General features: G+C 33.0%; 1 protein-coding gene across 1 annotated transcript; it reads left to right on the plus strand.

Moving 5' to 3' along the window:
* Positions 1-404: 404 nt before the first annotated feature.
* LOC126747570 (uncharacterized) lies at positions 405-19,888 on the plus strand. Its single transcript, XM_050456307.1, has 6 exons — positions 405-613; positions 8,265-8,479; positions 8,534-8,669; positions 19,168-19,301; positions 19,400-19,628; positions 19,692-19,888. Exons 1-6 carry the CDS (start codon positions 565-567, stop codon positions 19,769-19,771), a joined length of 843 nt encoding a protein of 280 aa, XP_050312264.1. The 5' UTR covers positions 405-564; the 3' UTR covers positions 19,772-19,888.
* Positions 19,889-21,621: the final 1,733 nt, after the last annotated feature.

Raw genomic sequence — 21,621 nt, forward strand, 5'->3', positions numbered from 1 at the left:
ATACTATTTTAGCCCAAAAGGCTGTTTATTTAATTAATTTACCCCAAAAACTTACGAAGCTATAAAGCTTTTTTCAGTTCAGATCTTGTAGATGCGTAGCCTCTGGCCACATAAGGGCCTTTTAATTTACATTTTTAACACGGAAATTGTACAATTGGAAACCCCCTTTTGCCTCAATTTTTTCCCTGATGAATGCAATTTTTTGAATAGAAAAGAGACTTTTACACCACCCCGCTCCACCCCACTCCATCGAAGCATCATTAAATTTTTCGCTAACTTCGCGAATAACGTTTCGAATCAAATTTTAATTTTTTTTTTAATTTAACGGGGCATGCGTGTGCGGGGATCGTCCGCGTCCCGTGCCGACGCCGAAATTCGCGCATATTTTCTCCGTCGCGACGTCCGTCCGTCAGTCCGTTTCGTGAACCGACGTCGCGCGTACCGACGCTTTTCCACCGTTTTCGCAATTTTCTCACGGCGAAAATACGCGCAAAATAGTATGAAGTGAACGTCGGGAAAAACTGAGCCCCCTTTCCTCCCCCTCATAAGTTTCTAAAAGGAAAAATGCGGTTTTCCACGTGCGTGGCCCTGGCGATTTTACTGATTTTCGAAAGTAAGTGGTGCGCGCGTTAAATTTAACTTAATTAAATCAACTAATTACGGATGCGGTCCTGCACTTGACGTGCAATTAATTCCGGTTAAATAGAGAAATAATTGTTTTAAATGGGGGGGGGGCAAGTTATGCAACTCCTACCCTACGACTACTGACAGGGGAGACAAATTTAATATAGGAAACCCTCCTCAGTGGAAGCTTTTATATAAATTGAATTCGTTAGTCCAGACAATCCAGGAGAATCTCTTTTATTTATTTTTTTAATTCGCTTCATATTTGAGATTTAATGCGGAAAATTGGCCTCCCTGCAGGGACGAAAAGCCCCAATTTATTTAGAAAACGGGAAACTGAGTGGTAGAAAGCGCTTGAGGGAGGAAAAAACAATTTCCCACGATGAGGTTCCCTTTTGAGCCCTTTGGACACAATTTGAGTTTATTTGAGGGGGGTTAGAGGGTCCGACCCCTAATTGAAAATTAATCATGATTTTCTCAACGGCATTTCCATCTGGATTAATGAATGGATGGGGTGGTAAAAGTTGCGGCGTTCACAAAAGATGATCGATCGCCATAAACGACGAAGTTTCCCAACGAATAAAATAATTGTCTGCGTTGTGTGGAAACTTTTGGAAAATGTCATTTTTTTTTACAATTTTTTTGAAAAAAGATCATAATTTCAAAAATAATTGACCAATTTATTTATGGTCTTTGCACATCGATTAGCAATAGAAATATTTATATTGTCAGTAATTTTCACGTAAATTGGACTAAATTTGAATTTTTTATGAATTTTTAAAGTTGGGACTAGATTTTTCGTAGACCGTTTTTTGAAAATTTTTCATATAGTAAAAAGTAATAAACCAATTCTCTTTTGGTCTTTTTCCATGGATTGCCAATAGAACGTTTTATAATTCCAGTAAGTTTCATGTAAATTGGTCTTGATTTAAATTTTTTATGAATTTTTAAACTTGAGATCAGATTTTTTTTTGAACATTTTTTTGAAAAAAATTCATAATTTTAAAAATATTAGACGAATTTACTTATGGTTTTCGCACGTCGATTAAGAATAAAACTGCCTATAAATTTAGTAAGTTTCATGTAAATTGGCCTTGATTTAAATTTTTTATGAATTTTTAAACTTGAGACCAGATTTTTTTTAACCATTTTTTTGAAAAAAATTCATAATTTAAAAAATATTAGAACAATTTACTTGTGGTTTTCGCACGTCGATTAAGAATAAAACTGTCTATAAATTTAGCAAGTTTCATCTAAATTGGCCTTGATTTAAATTTTCTATGAATTTTTTAACTTGAGACCAGATTTTTTTTAACCACTTTTTTGAAAAAAAATCATAACTTTAAAAATATTAAACGAATTTACTTATGGTTTTTGCATGTCGATTAAGAATATAACTGTCTACAAATTTAGTAAGTTTCATGTAAATTGGCTTTGATTTAAATTTTTTATAAATGTTTAAACTTGAGACCAGATTTTTTTTTGACCATTATTTTGAAAAAAAATCATAATTTTAAAAATGTTAGACGAATTTACTCATGGTTTTCGCATATCGATAAAGAAGAAAATCATCTATAAATTTAGTAAGTTTCATGTAAATTGGCCTTGATTTAAATTTTTTATGAATTTTTAAACTTGAGATCAGATTTTTTTTTAACCATTTTTTTGAAAAAAATTCATGATTTTAAAAATATTAGACGAATTTACTTATGGTTTTCGCACATCGATAAAGAAGAAAATCATCTATAAATTTAGTAAGTTTCATGTAAATTGGCCTTGATTTAAATTTTTTATGAATTTTTAAACTTGAGACCAGATTTTTTTTTAACCATTTTTTTGAAAAAAATTAATAATTTTAAAAATATTAGATGAATTTACTTATGGTTTTCGCACATCGATAAAGAAGAAAATCATCTATAAATTTAGTAAGTTTCATGTAAATTGGCCTTGATTTAAATTTTTTATGAATTTTTAAACTTGAGACCAGATTTTTTTTTAACCATTTTTTTGAAAAAAATTCATAATTTTAAAAATATTAGACGAATTTACTTATGGTTTTCGCACGTGTATTAAGAATAAAACCGTCTATAAATTTAGTAAGTTTAATGTAAATTGGTCTTGATTTAAATTTTTTATGAATTTTTAAACTTGAGATCAGATTTTTTTTTTACCATTTTTTTGAAAAAAATTTATAATTTTAAAAATATTAGACGAATTTACTTATGGTTTTCGCATATCGATTAAGAATAAAACCGTCTATAAATGAAGTAAGTTTCATGTCACCTAGCCTTGATTTAAATTTTTTATGAATTTTTAAACTTAAGACCAGATTTTTTTTTTAACAATTTTTTTTTTAAAAAATTCATAATTTTAAAAATATTAGACGAATTTACTTATGGTTTTCACACGTCGATTAAGAATAAAACTGTCTATAAATTTAGTAAGTTTCATGTAAATTGGCCTTGATTTAAATTTTTTATGAATGTTTAAACTTGAGACCAGATTTTTTTTAACCATTTTTTTGAAAAAATTTCATTACTTTAAAAATATTAGACGAATTTACTTATGGTTGTCACACGTCGATTAAGAATAAAATTGTCTATAAACTTAGTAAGTTTCATGTAAATTGGCCTTGATTTAAATTTTTTATGAATTTTTAAACTTGAGACCAGATTTTTTTTTGACCATTTTTTTGAAAAAAATGCATAATTTTAAAAATGTTAGACGAATTTACTTATGGTTTTCACCCGTCGATTAAGAATAAAATTATTTATAAATTTAGTAAGTTTCATGTAAATTGGCCTTGATTTAAATTTTCTATGAATTTTTAAACTTGAGATCAGATTTATTTTTGACCATTTTTTTGAAAAAAATTCATAATTTTAAAAATATTAAACGAATTTACTTATGGTTTTCGCATGTCAATTAAGAATAAAACTGTATATAAATTAAGTAAGTTTCATGTAAATTGGCCTTGATTTTAATTTTTTATGAATTTTTAAACTTGAGATCAGATTTTTTTCAACCATTTTTTTGAAAAAAATTCATAATTTTAAAAATATTAGACGAATTTACTTACGGTTTTCGCATGTCGATTAAGAATAAAACTGTCTATAAATTTAGTAAGTTTCATGTAAATTGGCCTTGATTTAAATTTTCTATGAATTTTTAAACTTGAGACCAGTTTTTTTTTACCATTTTTTTGAAAAAAAATCATAATTTCAAAAATATTAGACCAATTTACTTATTTTTTCGCACGCCGATTAACAATAAAACCGTTGATAATTTTAGTAAATTTCAAGTAAATCGGCCTTGATTTGAATTTTTTATGGATTTTTAAACTTAAGACCAGATTTTTTTAAACCATTTTTAGAAAAAAATTCATAACTTCAAAAATATTAGACCAATTTACATGTGATCTTCGTATGTCAATTAAGAATAACACCGTCTATAGTTTTAGTAAGATTCATGTAAATCGGCCTTGATTTAAATTTTATATGAATTTTTAAACTTGAGACCAGATTTTTTTTAACCATTTTTTTGAAAAAATTTCATAATTTCAAAAATATTAGACCAATTTACTTGTGGTTTTCGCACGCCCATTAACAATAAAACCGTTTATAATCCTAGTAAGTTTCAAGTAAATTGGCCTTGATTTAAATTTTTTATGAATTTTTAAACTTAAGACTAATTGATTGACCATATTTAATATTCAAAGCGACCAGGGACGTGGTTTTCAAATTAAACTTGGTCTGGAAAAAGTCTCATAACTTTTTTGGTTTTTAAGGTAAATTCATAAAATAAATAGCTATAGGTACCGAAATGATGCAGCTATATAGCTGTATAGTCACCCAAAGCATTTCCTCTTTGCAATTTTTCCTTTTTGCAATTAATAATCAAGTTTTTCTCATCATATTTTGAACTAGATAAGGCCTAAATAAATTATAAACCAAAGGCGAAGCTCCTCACGTATATACTACGTGTAATTTAATTAAGTTCATGCAGCAGATTAATGCAAAGGTATGAACCCGGTCGTATATATAAACAACTCAACTCCCGCGAAAGGGTCCATTAAAACGTGAATTGAAAAGGACGAAAGCTACCACCTCCTGGATTTATTAAGTCTATTGTTTTTTTTTTCCTTTTTTATTATTAAATAAAAAAAGAAAATACAATTTATCCCTCTCCAAAGCCGCTCCCGAGACTTGTCGGGGATCTAAATCCAGTCCGTTCAATTATGATTTTAAGTGGGGATTATAATTTAAATAAAGCACAATTCGGATCCGTTTCGGTGGCAGCATAAAAGACATCGTATTAAAGGCATTATTGTCCTTTTGCCGCTTTCTCCTCTTCTTCTTCTTCTTCTGCTGCTGCTTCGTCTTCGTCGTCTCTTATAGAGCGCCTCTAATTTACTTATTTTCTTTTCTGTGTAGCCGAATGGAAATACGACTTTCGAGAGGGCGAGGAATTATTATCCATAACCTCCTGAACGATGACTTTTTAATTTTTCTTATTCCCTCATAATAAAATATTCTTATAAAATGACAGATCGATGGTGACGTGAAAGTTTCCCCCTTCGCCCCCGAGAGTTCGAAAACTCGTTTCAATTGTCTTTTACCTGGCGGCGTTTGTTTTATCATCCCCGACTTTAAATCTTTCCGCCCGAGTTACTACCAGTGACGGTTCGAGTTTTATGATTTATTTATTTTTCCGGTCTTATGTTAGACAAACGCTAATGCAGTTTCCCTTCCCTGTTTACTCTCCTCCCTTCATATTAACCCCACAAATCCGAAATAATGCCCGGAAAAAGAGAGTGTCTCGATAAAAATCCGGGTTCGGGTCTCACGTACTCCGGTGCACTCGTGACCCACATTATGATTGAGTTACTCTCCCTACCCTGTCGAGGGTTGTTTTTTTTTTGGGGGAGGGGGATGAAATTCACTTACCGCTGAGGTGCGGAGAGACACTTGATTGTGTCAAAATTGGAATAACCGAAAGTTTGCTCAAGAAATCAATAAATGAATGCCAGTAGTGACTTCTTTAAAAGAAGCCTTGTCGTGAATTGCGATGCAGGTTTCCGAAATGGAATTTTTAAAGGTGTAATCCGATCCGGATATACTAATTCAAAAAACAAGTGCCTGTCTGCCGCCGTGAAGGAACTATACGAGCGAGAGAGATGGAGAGTAAGCGAACCTGGGGAAATATGGAAAGTTATAAATAACCGAATTCGTGTGTGTGTGTATGTATAGGCGAGTGCCGGTTTATCTCCGCGAATAAATGTGTTTTCAATTTCCCTCTGCCCGCCTCCCCCCCCCCCCTACTCCTCTTACACACGCTAATTTATCGCGTTTTGGGAAATTTCAAATTGGGATTTGAGAATTGTGACATTTTCCAGAAAGGGGTTTTCAAAAAAATAACCCACAAAAAATCTAGTTCTAAGTTTAAAAATTCATAACAAGTTCAAATCAAGACCAATTTACTTGAAACTTGCTACGAATATAAACAGTTCTATTTGCAAATGATGTGCAAAGACCATAAGTAAATTGGTCTAATATTTTTTAAATAATAAATTTTTCTTAAAGAACGGTCAAAAAAAATCTAGTCCCAAGTTTAAAAATTTATAAAAAATTTAAATCATGACCAATTTACTTGAAACTTGCTACGAATATAAACAATTCCATTTGTAAACAACGTGTGAAGACCATAAGTAAACTGGTCTATTATTTTTTAAATTATAATTTTTTTTCAAAGAACGGTCAAAAAACATCTACTCTCAAGTTTAAAAATTCATAAAAAATTTAAATCAAGACCAATTTACTTGAAACTTGTTACGAATATAAACAGTTCTATTTGTAAACGATGTGTGAAGACTGTAAGTAAACTGGTTCATTATTTTTTAAATTGTAAATTTTTTTCAAAGAACAGTCAAAAAAAATCTACTCTTAAGTTTAAATATTCATAAAAAAATCAAATCAAGATCAATTTACTTGAAACTTGCTACGAATATAAACAGTTCTATTTGTAAACGACCTGTGAAGACTATAAGTAAATTGGTTTATTATTTTTTAAATAATAAATTTTTCTTAAAGATTGGTCAAAAAAATTTACTCTCAAGTAAAAAAATTTATAAAAAATTTAAATCAAGACCAATTTACTTAAAAGTTACTAAAAATATGAACAGTTCTATTTGTAAACGATGTGCAAAGACCATAAGTAAATTGGTCCAGTATTTTTTCATTTATAATTTTTTTTTCAAAGAACGGTAAAAAAAAAATCTACTCTCGAGTTTAAAAATTCATAAAAAACTTAAATCACGAGCAATTTACTTGAAACTTACTGGAATTATAAATCGTTTTATTGGTAATTTACCAAAGAAAACCAGAAGTAAATTGGTCTATTACTTTTTAAGTTATGAAAGGTTTTCAAAAAAGGGTCTACAAAGAATCAAGTCCCAAGTTTAAAAATTCATAAAAAATTTAAATCGAGAGCAATTTACTTGAAACTTACTGAAATTATAAATCGTTTTATAGGTAATTTACCGAAGAAAACCAGAAGTAAATTGGTCCATTACTTTTTAAGTTATGAAAGGTTTTCAAAAAATAGTCCACAAAAAATCAAGTCCCAAGTTTAAAAATTCATAAAAATTTCAAATCAAGACCAATTAACTTGACATTTACTGGAGTTATAAATCGATTTATTGGTAATTTACTGAAGAAAACCGGAAGTAAATTGGTCCATTACTTATTAAGTTATGAAAGGTTTTTCTAAAAATTGTCTACAAAAAATCAAGTCCCATAAAGGCCAATTTACTTGAAACTTATTGGAATTATAAAGCGTTCTATTGGCAATAGATATGCGAAGTCCATAAGTAAATTAGCCTGCGAATCAGTAGGGCGTAGACTCCTCAAACGGTAGACTCTAAAATCTGAAAAAAAAAACAATTGAAAGGAACGTTTTAATAGAAATTTAATCCCATTACCTGTGTTTCGTCACAATCCGATCGTCCCTTGTTTGCACGAAAACCCCGAAAATTAGTAGTCAGTTCGCAATTTGCCCCAATTATAGGACCAAACAATGGGCCTTCCATTATATAGTGGGGGCCCCGCGGTAATGGCTCTTCTATTTACTAATTTAAATTAGACCCTCTTAAAACTCGCTTAAAACCACCACCCTCCCCCCTTCACCCTGTAATATCAAACCGCGAATTAATCCATTGTTCCATTTATAGGGCGAAGGGAAAAACACGGGAAAATTGAAAGATAACAAGACAAAGGGGGGCGCAGAGGGTTGTTTCCCCAGTATAGTATAGAAATGTACCTACTGGAAACAACTTACGCCCCATTGAAACTGTTTATCCGGCGCCATTAAACCCATCCCCCTGCACATACAATTTATTTTCACAGTCTGGATAAGACGATTGCTGCCCGGGCACATAAACCACCCTTAAACCATCGACGGTTATAATTGCCATTAAATTATCCAGGATGCTCCCTGGATCCAAGATTCGAATTACGTCATAAACTACTGGTCCGCGTAATTAACGTTTTGTCTATCGATAATAAGTCGCCATCGTAAATCTGGATCTGATGACGGCAAATGAAACGTCCCCCTTATATAAATTTAACGTTTTTGCGTTACAGAAATCCGTCACACAAAGAGCCTCAAGGGGATGAAACTGACTATTCCGAGGGCGGTTAGGGAGGGCCACTCGGCCACCCTCGATTGCCAGTACGACCTACAGGGGGCCCAACTTTATTCGGTCAAATGGTACCGGGAGAACGACGAGTTTTACCGCTACGTCCCTAAAGAGGAACCGCCCACCAGGGTGTTCACCATCCAAGGAATCCACGTGGACGTAAGTTTTCCCACGAAAGTGTCACACCAATCGAAACAAACGACGGTTTTCCAGGTTTCCGTATCGGATGCGAACAAGGTCACCCTGTTGTCCGTGGGCCGCGACATTTCCGGACTGTTCCAGTGCGAAGTTTCCGCGGACGCACCCTCGTTCCATACCGACGTCAGGTCCGCGCCCATGACAGTTGCCGGTGAGTTTTACACCCTAAAAAACAAAAAAAAATTCCTTTAGTCAAGTAGTAGTAGTAGTAATATAAACGCGGCTCCTCCTCACATGCCCTCCTAATAAATTTATTTTCCATTTTACGTTCGTATAACGCGAGTTTACTGCCCCATAAACAAAATTCCGGGAGGCCATCTAATATTAATTAGGTCGTGCATAAGGGGAGAGCGAGTAGTGGATGGATTCTGGATTTTACCTTCTTCGTATAAAAGGAAATTGCCCTTTTTATTAGGATAAACCGATACGCTCTACGAGGATTTTTAAATCGAGCTTAAAGGGTTGTTGTTTGGGCATTAAGTAACGACGGCGCCATTACACGCGATTAAGGGATGCATTGAGAGTGAGGGATTTGTCGTAGATATCTTGGCTACTTAGGTACATTGTTCCAGGACCAATTACTGTTTATTTTGACAAATTATCTTAAAAAGCTGAGAAGTTATGAAGCTTCTTCCAGGCTCATGTTTATTTGAAAACTCGCGTCCCTGATCAGTTTGAATATTATTTATTGTGATATTCCTTATAGGAAAATGGGAAAATTGACCACTTTTTATGAAAAAAATGCTGTAGCTAGCTATGTAGATCGATAGCTTTATCTTTAGAGTACCAATTAATTTTTATTTCAATCATTTATCTTAAATAGCTGAGAAGTTATGAAGCATTTACCAGGCCAATGCCGATTTGAAAACTCGCGTCCCTGATCGCTTTGCATATTAAATACGATAATTTAATTTGTCAGTAAATTTAAAGTTATGACACTTTTTAAGAGGCTGACTATACAGCTACATAGCTACATCATTTCAGTACCAATTACTGTTTATTTCGACAAATTATCTTAAAAAGCTGAGAAGTTATGAAGCATCTTCCAGGCTCATGTTTATTTGAAAACTCGCATCCCTGATCAGTTTGAATATTATTTATTGTGATATTCCTTATAGGAAAATGGAAAAATTGACCACTTTTTATGAAGAAAATGCTGTAGCTAGCTATGTAGCTCAGTAGCTTCATCTTTAGAGTACCAATTAATTTTTATTTTAATCATTTATCTTCAATAGCTGAGAAGTTATGAAGCTTTGACCAGGCCAATGACGATTTGAAAACTCGCGTCCCTAATCGCTTTGAATATTATATATGATAATGTAAATTCAAAATTTTGTCACTTTTAAAATGAAAGCGCCGTAGCTGACTATACAGCTACATAGCCACATTATTTCAGTACCAATTGCTATTTATTTCATTAATGTATCTTAAACAGCTAAGAAGCTATGGCGTTTTTTGTAGTCCAACTTTAATTTGAAATCACAGCAAATGACTGACAAAAATTGTCCCTGCAATAAAATGCCTGGAAAAGGGATAGAAACATGCTTTAATTGCCTGGAATACTAATAGCATTTTCCTGTAATAACAACAAGAAAAATTACTAGAAAAAGGGTGGAAAGATGCTTAAATTTCCCGCAAAGGAAATGAGAAATAACAGACAATGCCTGCAAAAATTAAAGATCTTTCTCTGGACAATCAACCAGAAAAATGCCCTAAAAAAAGCTTCGAAAGGTGCCTGGAAAACAAAGGAAAAATAGCAGCAAATGCCTGCGAAAATTGACGTAATTTCCCTGGAAAAACAACAAGAACAATGCCTACAAAAAGGGATGGAAAAATGCTTTAAATGTCTGGAAAGAGAGGAGAAATTACAGCAAATACATGTAGAAATTGACGACATTTCTCTGGAAAAACGACATGAAAAATGCCTAGAAAAGAGATGAAAATACGCCTGGAAAAACAGCAGCCAAAATGCATTAGAAGAAAATATATAGAACGTCTGAAGTTTTTAATTTTTCCTGTCAGTACATCCAAAATCTAGACTATTTTTAATAAAATGTTGCATAGCCACATCATTTTAGTATCATTTGCCGTTGATTTCAATGAATTATCTTAAAAATCTGAGAAATTATGAAGCTTAGCCCAGGCACACGTTTGTTTGGAAACTCTCGTCCCTGATCACTTTGAATATTAATCAGAATAATTTATCTTGAAGGGAAACACACAATTTAACTACATTTTATGGAAGACTTGCTGTAGCTTACTATACAGCTACATAGCTACATCATTTCAGTATCAATTCAAAAAAATAATATCAAAAAAAAGCTAAGAAGTTATGACGCTTTTTCCAGTTCAACTTCAATTTGAAAACTCTCGTCCCTGATCGCTTTGTGTATTAAATGTAATAATTTTGTTTGCCAATAAATTCAAAATTATGACATTTTTTAAAAGGCTCAGTATACAGCTACATTGCTACATCATTTCAGTACCAATTGCTGTTTATTTCAACCATTTATCTTTAAAAGCCAAAAAGTTATGAAGCTTTTTCGAGTCTAACTTTAATTTGAAAACTCGTATCCCTAGTCGCTTTCAATATAAAACATTAGAGCTTTACTTGCCAGTAAATTCAAAATTTTGGCATTTTTAAAAGTAAAGCGCTGTAGCTGACTATACAGCTACATAGCTACATCATTTCAGTACAACATGCAATTTATTTCAATCATTTATCTTGAAAAGTTGAGAAGTTATGAAGCTTTTTCCAGATCAAATTTAATTTGAAAACTCGCGTCCTTGATCGGTCTGAATATTAACTATAAAATTTTCACTTGCAAGTAAATTGACAATTTTGACACTTTTTAATAAAGGAAGTGCCATAAATGACTTAATAACTACATAGCCACATTATTTCGGCACCAATTGCCGTTTATTTCATTAATTTATCATGAAAACTTAAGAACTTCTAAAGCTTTATCCATTCCAATTTTGCTCTCAACCACCGATCGCACTGAACCGCAATTTTTAGCATCGAGTAACGACAGCATCATTACATCGTGTGATTAAGGTACAGGGGGGACCTCGGCCCTCCGGAACAGCTGCTCCAAATGGGGCCTCTCAATTTCCAAAATGAACTCGTATTCCAGCAAGCGGAAGCGGGGTGGAGAGACAGGGTCGCTTGTTCTCTCGTAAATGTGTGCCGGTAAAACGGGTCGTTTTACTACTACGGGAGCACTTTACGTTTTGGAGACTTTATCGGGGCGGCATTTGTTTTCCGATTGAGGTTAAGGTAAATTACCCTCCGTGGCAATCGATTACTCGTGCATAATTTAAACGGACGACGACGGATGTTATTTAAAAATTACTCGATTAAGTGACCTTAAGATGCGCCAACTAATTGGTCGATAAACCGCCATGCGGGAGGAGCATTATTGTTAGGACGATTCCGCCGCACTGTAAATCTCCCATTGTAATCCGGAGGATTCAATTCCGGGCGCCTTTACAATTGATTTTCGCTTTCCCATAAATTTTTCCCCTTTATACGTTTTATGGTAAATCACCGCGTTAACGAGCGACTCTCGATGATTGTTTGTTGGTTGATTTTTGGGGCCGACCGGATCGCCCGATTCCGCCCCCGTTAACCCTCCACGCACGCAAAAATATAAAATTTTATTAAAATAATCCTCCTTCTCCCCCCCCCCCCCCCCCAATCCCTTGGGGATATTACTTTTAATAGGGCGAACGCATTTTCCGGCCATAAAGGGCTTTATATCATGTTTTAATAATTAAAAGTTTCAGTGCGTCGGTATTCGTTGAATTTATTTAATAAATGGAAATTTATTTGCAGGGGCGTTTTTCTGTCCCGGATAGATTTTAATTAAATCTACATTAATTTATTCAATAGCCCGATTTGTTGGAGAACTTGTGTTTTTTTTAGTTTGGCAATTGATGCGCCTTAATGCGACCGATCGAAAAGGGTTCTATGATTTTTTCGGAAAAATGAATAGTAAGGGATTTAAACGGGGTTTCCGGTGCCGGAAATCAGGAAAATTTTTGAAAAAGTCATCGGAATTGAAGAGTTTTTTGTTTTATTATTTAGGGCTTGGGGAACCCTTTGAAAAATCCTTATGAGGTTTTTTGCTCAGGTTTATAGTAAGGGCACGAAAAATTTTTGAAAATATTTTTTTCCTCAAAAATTGGCTGTAACTCAAAAATTGTTACGTGGAAAATGATTTAATGGGAGGAAAATGTGTTAAAATTTGTCTAAAATGGTTTTTGGAAGGAAAAATGCTCATTTAAAAAAATCGATTTTTGGGTCAAAATTTGCATGGTATACCCTCAGGGAAATTCTCTAAAAAATGGTTTTAATTTTTTTTTGGAAAATCTGTGAGGCTAAGAGAAAAATTGTTTTTACAAAAGTTGTTTGGCCTACAAAGGGCTATCGTTTGCAAAATATTTTATAATTTTAGGTTTGACCGTTTTTGAGAAAATTCAAGAAAACCGATTTTCATATTTTCCTAATTTTCTCTGGAACTATGAGGAAAATTACTGTTTTTGCTTTTGTATTGGGTTCTATGCAGGGATGCCAAAAAAAAAATTAGAATACCTTTTTGCCCTAAATTGCATAATAAGGGAGCTATGAAGGATTTTTGAAAAACAGCCCAATTTTTGAGGTCAAAAATTTCGAAAAATGAAAATTTTCGAAAAATTCAAAAACAAAATTGCCACTTAGTAAAGCATTAAATTGACATAAAAAAATCCTAATAACACTTTTTTCTAAGTTTCATAATAAGAGCACAAAAAATGTTTGAAAATATTTTTCCTCAAAAATGACTCAAAAATTGGCTCTAACTCAAAAAAATTGTTGAGTATTAAACGTTTTAAGGGAGGAAAATATGTTAGAATTGCTCTAAAATACTTTCCAGACCGAAAAATGCCCATTTAAAAAAAAATCGTTTTTTGGGTCAAAATTTGCAGGGAATACCCCAGGGAAATTCTCTAAAAAATGGTTTTAATTTTATTTTGGAAAATCTGTGAGGCTGAGAGAAAAATTGTTTTAACAAAAGTTGTTTGGCCTAAAAAGGGCTATCGTTTGCAAAATATTTTATAATTTTAGGTTTGACCGTTTTTGAGAAAATTCAAGAAAACCGATTTTCATATTTTTCCAATTTTCTCCGAAACTATAAGGAAAATTGGTGTTTTTACTTTTGTATTGGGTTCTATGCAAGGATGCCTAAAAAAAAGGTAGAATACCTTTTTGCCCTAAATTGCATAATAAGGGAGCTATGAAGGATTTTTGAAAAACAGCCCAATTTTTGAGGTCAAAAATTTCGAAAAATTAAAATTTTCAAAAAATTCAAAAACAAAATTGCCACTTAGTAAAGCATTAAATTGACATAAAAAAATCCTAATAACACTTTTTTCTAAGTTTCATAATAAGAGCACAAAAAATTTTTGAAAATATTTTTCCTCAAAAATGACTCAAAAATTGGCTCTAACTCAAAAAAATTGTTGAGTAATAAACGTTTTAAGGGAGGAAAATACGATAGAATTGCTTTAAAACGCTTTCTGGAACGAAAAATTCCTATTTAAAAAAATCGATATTTGGGTCAACTTTTTGCAGGGAATACCCCAGGGAAATTCTCTAAAAAATGGTTTTAGTTTTTTTTTGGAAAATCTGTGAGCCTAAGAGAAAAATCGTTCTAACAAAAGTTGTTTGGCCTAAAAAGGGCTATCGTTTGCAAAATATTTTATAATTTTAGGTTTGACCGTTTTTGAGAAAATTCAAGAAAACCGTATTTCATATTTTCCTAATTTTCTCTGAAACTATGAGGAAAATTACTATTTTTACTTTTGTATTGGGTTCTATGCAAGGATGCCTGAAAAAAAGTCAAAATACGTTTTTGTCCTAAAGTGCATAATAAGAGAGCTATTAAAGATTTTTGAAAAACAGCCCATTTTTTGAGGTCAAAAATTTCGAAAAATTAAAATTTTCTAAAAATCCAAAAACAAAGTTGCCACTTAGTAGAGCATTAAATTAGCATGAAAAAATCCTAATAACACTTTTTTCTAAGTTTTATAATAAGAGCACAAAAAATTTTTGAAAATATTTTTCCTCAAAAATGACTCAAAAATTGGCTCTAACTCAAAAAAATTGTTGAGTAATAAACGTTTTAAGGGAGGAAAATACGATAGATTTGCTCTAAAACGCTTTCTGGAACGAAAAATGCCTATTTAAAAAAATCGATTTTTGGGTCAAAATTTGCATGGTATTATACCCCAGGGAAATTCTCTAAAAAATGGTTTTAATTTTTTTTTGGAAAATCTGTGAGCCTGAGAGAAAAATCGTTTTTACAAAAGTTGTTTGGCCTAAAAGAGGCTATCGTTTGCAAAATATTTTACAATTTTAGGTTTAACCGTTTTTGAGAAAATTGAAGAAAACCGATTTTCATATTTTTCCAATTTTCTCCGAAACTATGAGGAAAATTACTATTTTTACTTTTGTATTGGGTTCTATGCAAGGATGCCTGAAAAAAAGTTAAAATACCTTTTTGCCCTAAAGTGCATAATAAGGGAGCTATTAAAGATTTTTGAAAAACAGCCCAATTTTTGAGGTCAAAAATTTCGAAAAAATAAATTTTTCGAAAAATCCAAAAACAAAATTGCTACTTAGTAGAGCATTAAATTAGCATGAAAAAATCCTAATAACACTTTTTTCTAAGTTTTATAATAAGAGCACAAAAAATTTTTGAAAATATTTTTCCTCAAAAATGACTCAAAAATTGGCTCTAACTCAAAAAAATTGTTGAGTTTTAAACGTTTTAAGGGAAGAAAATATGTTAGAATTGCTCTAAAATATTTTCCAGACCGAAAAATGCCTATTTAAAAAAATCGATTTTTGAGTCAACTTTTTGCAGGGAATACCCCAGGGAAATTCTCTAAAAAATGGTTTTAATTTTTTTTTGGAAAATCTGTGGGCCTAAGAGAAAAATCGTTTTAACAAAAGTTGTTTGGCCTAAAAGGGGCTATCGTTTGCAAAATATTTTACAATTTTAGGTTTGACCGTTTTAGAGAAAATTCAAGAAAACCGATTTTCATATTTTTCCAATTTTCTCCGAAACTATGAGGAAAATTGGTGTTTTTACTTTTGTATTGGGTTCTATGCAAGGATGCCTAAAAAAAAGGTAGAATACCTTTTTGCCCTAAATTGCATAATAAGGGAGCTATGAAGGATTTTTGAAAAACAGCCCAATTTTTGAGGTCAAAAATTTCGAAAAATTAAAATTTTCGAAAAATAAAAAAACAAAATAACCATTTACTAAAGCATTAAATTAGCATGAAAAAATCTTATTAACACTTTTTTCTAAGTTTCATAATAAGAGCACAAAAAATTTTTGAAAATATTTTTCCTCAAAAATGACTCAAAAATTGGCTCTAACTCAAAAATATTGTCGAGTATTAAACGTTTTAAGGGAGGAAAATATGTTAGAATTGCTCTAAAACGCTTTTTCGAACGAAAAATTCCTATTTAAAAAAATCGATTTTTGGGTCAATTTTTTGCAGGGAATACCCCAGGGAAATTCTCTAAAAAATGGTTTTAATTTTTTTTTGGAAAATCTGTGAGGCTGAGAGGAAAAACGTTTTAACAAAAGTTGTTTGGCCTAAAAAGGGCTATCGTTTGCAAAATATTTTATAATTTTAGGTTTGACCGTTTTTGAGAAAATTCAAGAAAACCGATTTTCATATTTTTCCAATTTTCTCCGAAACTATGAGGAAAATTGGTGTTTTTACTTTTGTATTGGGTTCTATGCAAGGATGCCTAAAAAAAGGTAGAATACCTTTTTGCCCTAAATTGCATAATAAGGAAGCTATGAAGGATTTTTGAAAAACAGCCCAATTTTTGAGGTCAAAAATTTCGAAAAATTAAAATTTTCGAAAAATCCAAAAACAAAATTGCCACTTAGTAAAGCATTAAATTGATATAAAAAAATCCTAATAACACTTTTTTCTAAGTTTCATAATAAGAGCACAAAAAATTTTTGAAAATATTTTTTCTCAAAAATGACTCAAAAATTGGCTCTAACTCAAAAAAATTGTTGAGTAATAAACGTTTTAAGGGAGGAAAATATGTTAGAATTGCTCTAAAATACTTTCCGGACCGAAAAATGCCCATTTAAAAAAATCGTTTTTTGGGGCAAAATTTGCAGGGAATACCCCAGGGAAATTCTCTAAAAAATGGTTTTAATTTTTTTTTGGAAAATCTGTGAGTCTAAGAGAAAAATCGTTTTAACAAAAGTTGTTTGGCCTAAAAGGGGCTATCGTTTGCAAAAAATTTTACAATTTTAGGTTTGACCGTTTTAGAGAAAATTCAAGAAAACCGATTTTCATATTTTCCTAATTTTCTCTGGAACTATGAGGAAAATTACTGTTTTTACTTTTGTTTTGGGTTCTATGCAAGGATGCCTAAAAAAAAGTTAGAATACCTTTTTGCCCTAAATTGCATAATAAGGAAGCTATAAAGGATTTTTGAAAAACAGCCCAATTTTTGAGGTCAAAAATTTCGAAAAATTAAAATTTTCGAAAAATCCAAAAACAAAATTGCCACTTAGTAAAGCATTAAATAGACATAAAAAAATCCTAATAACACTTTTTTCTAAGTTTCATAATAAGAGCACAAGAAATTTTTGAAAATATTTTTCCTCAAAAATGACTCAAAAATTGGCTCTAACTCAAAAAAATTGTTGAGTATTAAACGTTTTAAGGAAGGAAAATATGTTAGAATTGCTCTAAAACGCTTTTTCGAACGAAAAATTCCTATTTAAAAAAATCGATTTTTGGGTCAACTTTTGCAGGGAATACCCCAGGGAAATTCTCTAAAAAATGGTTTTAATTTTTTTTTGGAAAATCTGTGAGTCTAAGAGAAAAATCGTTTTTACAAAAGTTGTTTGGCCTAAAAGGGGCTATCATTTGCAAAATATTTTATAATTTTAAGTTTGACCGTTTTTGAGAAAATTCAAGAAAACTGATTTTCATACTTTCCTAATTTTCTCTGGAACTATGAGGAAAATTACTATTTTTACTTTTGTATTGGGTTCTATGCAAGGATGCCTAAAAAAAAGGTTGAATACTTTTTTGCCCTAAATTGCATAATAAGGGAGCTATTAAAGATTTTTGAAAAACAGCCCAATTTTTGAGGTCAAAAATTTCGAAAAATTAAAATTTTCGAAAAATCCAAAAACAAAATTGCCACTTAGTAAAGCATTAAATTAGCATGAAAAAATCCTAATAACACTTTTTTCTAAGTTTCATAATAAGAGCACAAAAAATTTTTGAAAATATTTTTCCTCAAAAATGACTCAAAAATTGGCTCTAACTCAAAAAAAATGTTGAGTATTAAACGTTTTAAGGGAGGAAAATATGTTAGAATTGTTCTAAAATACTTTCCGGACCGAAAAATTCCCATTTAAAAAAATCGTTTTTTGGGGCAACTTTTTGCAGGGAATACCCCAGGGAAATTCTCTAAAAAATGGTTTTAATTTTTTTTTGGAAAATCTGTGAGCCTGAGAGAAAAATCGTTTTTACAAAAGTTGTTTGGCCTAAAAGGGGCTATCGTTTGCAAAATATTTTACAATTTTAGGTTTGACCGTTTTTGAGAAAATTGAAGAAAACCGATTTTCATATTTTTCCAATTTTCTCCGAAACTATGAGGAAAATTACTATTTTTACTTTTGTATTGGGTTCTATGCAAGGATGCCTAAAAAAAAGTTAGAATACCTTTTTGCCCTAAATTGCATAATAAGGGAGCTATAAAGGATTTTTGAAAAACAGCCCAATTTTTGAGGTCAAAAATTTCGAAAAATTAAAATTTTCAAAAAATAAAAAACAAAATAACCATTTAGTAGAGCATTAAATTGATATAAAAAAATCCTAATAACACTTTTTTCTAAGTTTCATAATAAGAGCACAAAAAATTGTTGAAAATATTTTTCCTCTAAAATGACTCAAAAATTGGCTCTAACTCAAAAAAATTGTTCTATAGAAAATATTTTAAAGGAGAAACTGGCTTAGAATTATCATAAGCTAATTTCCATAACCGAAAATTTAATTTAAAAAATTGTTTTTTAGCCCAAAATTGCACGTACTTCACTGGGAAATTCTCCAAAAAATGTTGTTAATTTTTTTTTGGAAAATCTATGCAGCTGAGAGAAAAATCGTTTAAACAAAAGTTGTTTGAGCTAAAAAGATCTACCGTTTGCAAAATATTTCACACTTCTATCTGTAGTAATTTTCGAGATAATTCATAAAAACTGATTTTCATATTTTCCCAATTTTCTCTGGAACTATAAGGAAAATTAGGGTTTTTACTTTTGCATTCAATTCTTTGCAAAAATACCCCGAAAAAAGCAGGAATACCTTTTTGCCCTAAACAGCCTAATAAGGAAACTATGAACGTTTTTTTAAGAACGTTCCAAGCACCGGAAATCTAAAAAATTTCCAAAAAACCCTCCGAATCCCGAAATTCTTTTTTACACCACCAAGAGCTCGACGAACCCTTTAAAAAACCCTCATAGCACATTTCCCTCCGATGTATAATAAAGACGCCACGCCCCAAACAACCCCAATAATTTCACTTAAAAAAAAGGGTTGTTTTTTTCCAGTGGTTCCCGTAGGGATCCCACTGGTCACCGTAGACAAAACCGGCCTGGAACACGGGAGGCCTCTAATAGCCGACTGCCACGTCCCCCCCAGCCATCCAGCCTCAAACGTCACTTTCTTCGTAAACGACGAAAAGGTAAGACAGTGACTCAATCGTCATAATAGAGATATAAAAAGTTCCTTTTCCATAACAACTGATTGCTGATTTCCACTCTCGAAACTCGTTCGTTCCAGGTTCCGGGCTACACCTCCGAACAAATCACGCCGTTGGCGGACCAGTCTCTGGAACAAAAAACGGCGCGCCTGGAACTATCCGGGGTGGGGGGCAGCTGGGAACCGTTGAGGATCACCTGCGAGGCCTCCCTCTTTAAATTGTACCGGGCGAGGAGCCTGGAGGTCCAGGTGAAACCGGACACGCCCCATCCCGCGTCCGTACTCTTAATGGGCGAGAGAAACTCTTCAGGTAAGTCTGGATCGGTTGTAAGAATTTATTGTTGAGAGCGAGGTGGGGGGGTGTTACTTGCAGGTGCCCGGACCAATTTGATGCTCATGCCCCCGTCGAGGCTCGTCTCCCTGGGGGTGTTTCTCGTGAAAGTGTTCTTTTAAGGGTGCGTGAACTGGTTGACAAACATATTATATACGGACTAATCTGTGATACTAGTTGTACATAAAACTGATATTATTTGTTTCCCTATTTAAGAATATATATGTGATAAAATTAGAGTGGGTGGTTTTACTGTTGGTCCCCCGGAGGAGTCAGATGTGACGCCTTTTCGGGGGTGTCTTAATCCGGCGTGTTCAACGAACCAACTTAATTCCGGAAAACAACTTTTCACTTAAGGCAGCAGGGGGAAACTCGTCAAGAGAGCGGATTAACCGGGGGATTATCCGAACGTTCCAATTTACTCGACTCACTGTCGTTTGTTTCTTTTCTCATCGTTTTTTTCTTTATAGTGTAACTAGCTCTAGAGGGAGCTAGAGCAACGCGCGACGATAGTTAAATAAACGTTTATTTATGGTGTATACCGGGACGTGCCTTTTTGGTTGAACTTCAATTATAAATAAAGTGTACAGGGGGTCCCAAATTCAAGGCTGACCATTGGAGTCTCGGAAAGTGTAAGAGTTAAATGGAGACAAAGTTGCGCAATTTGGAGTTTAATAAAATGACGTTTAAAAAATTGTAAAGTTACGGATACTTCCGGAGATGGACTCTTATGGTTTCCGAGATTCCAATCGAATTTGGGACACCCTGTACATACCTATAACTTATTTATTATACTACTAAAAAAATCGCAGAATAAATATTTATTCAACGGTAGCGATTTGTTGCTGGGGAGCGAGAGTCGTCGATAAGCAAAACAAATCCACTCCGGGGCAACGGGGATCGATCCAGGGAGGGGGAGGGAGCAACGGAATTGTTTCCGATTTTAGCACACGTAAGCCCCCAATAACAACAACTGGATCGGACCACTTTTCTACTCCGGACCGATTCTCCCATATATTTTTTATTCAATAACATCCCCCATCCTCCCCCGTTTACTTTTGTAAAAGTTTCCTTCGGTATTGCGGTGGCTTTGGCAAATCGAGATTGACGTATCCCTCTTGGAGTAATTTAATCGGCACGGAGACCCTAAAAGCGTCAATTTCCAGGTTTTCCAGGAATTTTTTTGACATTTTTCCAGTGCCAATCGATGCCTTTTTAAATAAACAATCGAAAAGTGTTCTATGAATTTTTTGGAAAAACCAACAGGGACGCCGCAATTCGTGATTTCCGGTAAAACGGAAATTTCGAAAATTTCCTAAAAACCGTCCGAATCAAAAATTTCTTTTTCTCCCTACCTAGAGCGAGAAAAGACCTTCAAGAAATCCTTACACCAAATTTCCGTCAGAAGCACAATAGGCCCGGAATTATTAAAAGTTCATCACATCACATCACAGCTTTGGTACGGTTTTTTATGCAGCGAAACCCGGAATAATCCGGGGTCCTAATCAAAATCATTTCTCCTCCTCCTACCCCGTAATACTATTATAATTGTAATGTAATTTAATCGTTCTGGATCGCGGCCAAGATTCTCCCCCGTGCCTCCCTACCCCCCCCGTGCTGGAAATATACGATTTCCTCTGTTGCGGGGCCAATTTATCAAAACGCTATTGTTTTCGCTGCATATTCTCTTCCTCCTCCCACCCCCGCTCGTGAGGGAGGAAGAGGAGGAGGAGGAGGATTCTAATGTTAAATTTACATTTTATGATTGTTTGTGCGAGGCAAGTGGCGTCTCTCTTAATCGCAAAAAAAAAAATCGCGTTAAAAATGCTTTCAAGGAAAAACTGTTAAGGTGTAATTTATTTTTGTGACGTTTCTGGAATATTTGGGATCTTCTGAATCGTTTGGTACCACTGGGAGGGTCGTACGACGGATATTTTTCGAGATACAGCCCGTTCAAGGTTCAGAAAAAAAA

Source organism: Anthonomus grandis, chromosome 19, assembly GCF_022605725.1.
Source record: "Anthonomus grandis grandis chromosome 19, icAntGran1.3, whole genome shotgun sequence".
Taxonomy (NCBI): Eukaryota; Metazoa; Arthropoda; class Insecta; order Coleoptera; family Curculionidae; genus Anthonomus; species Anthonomus grandis.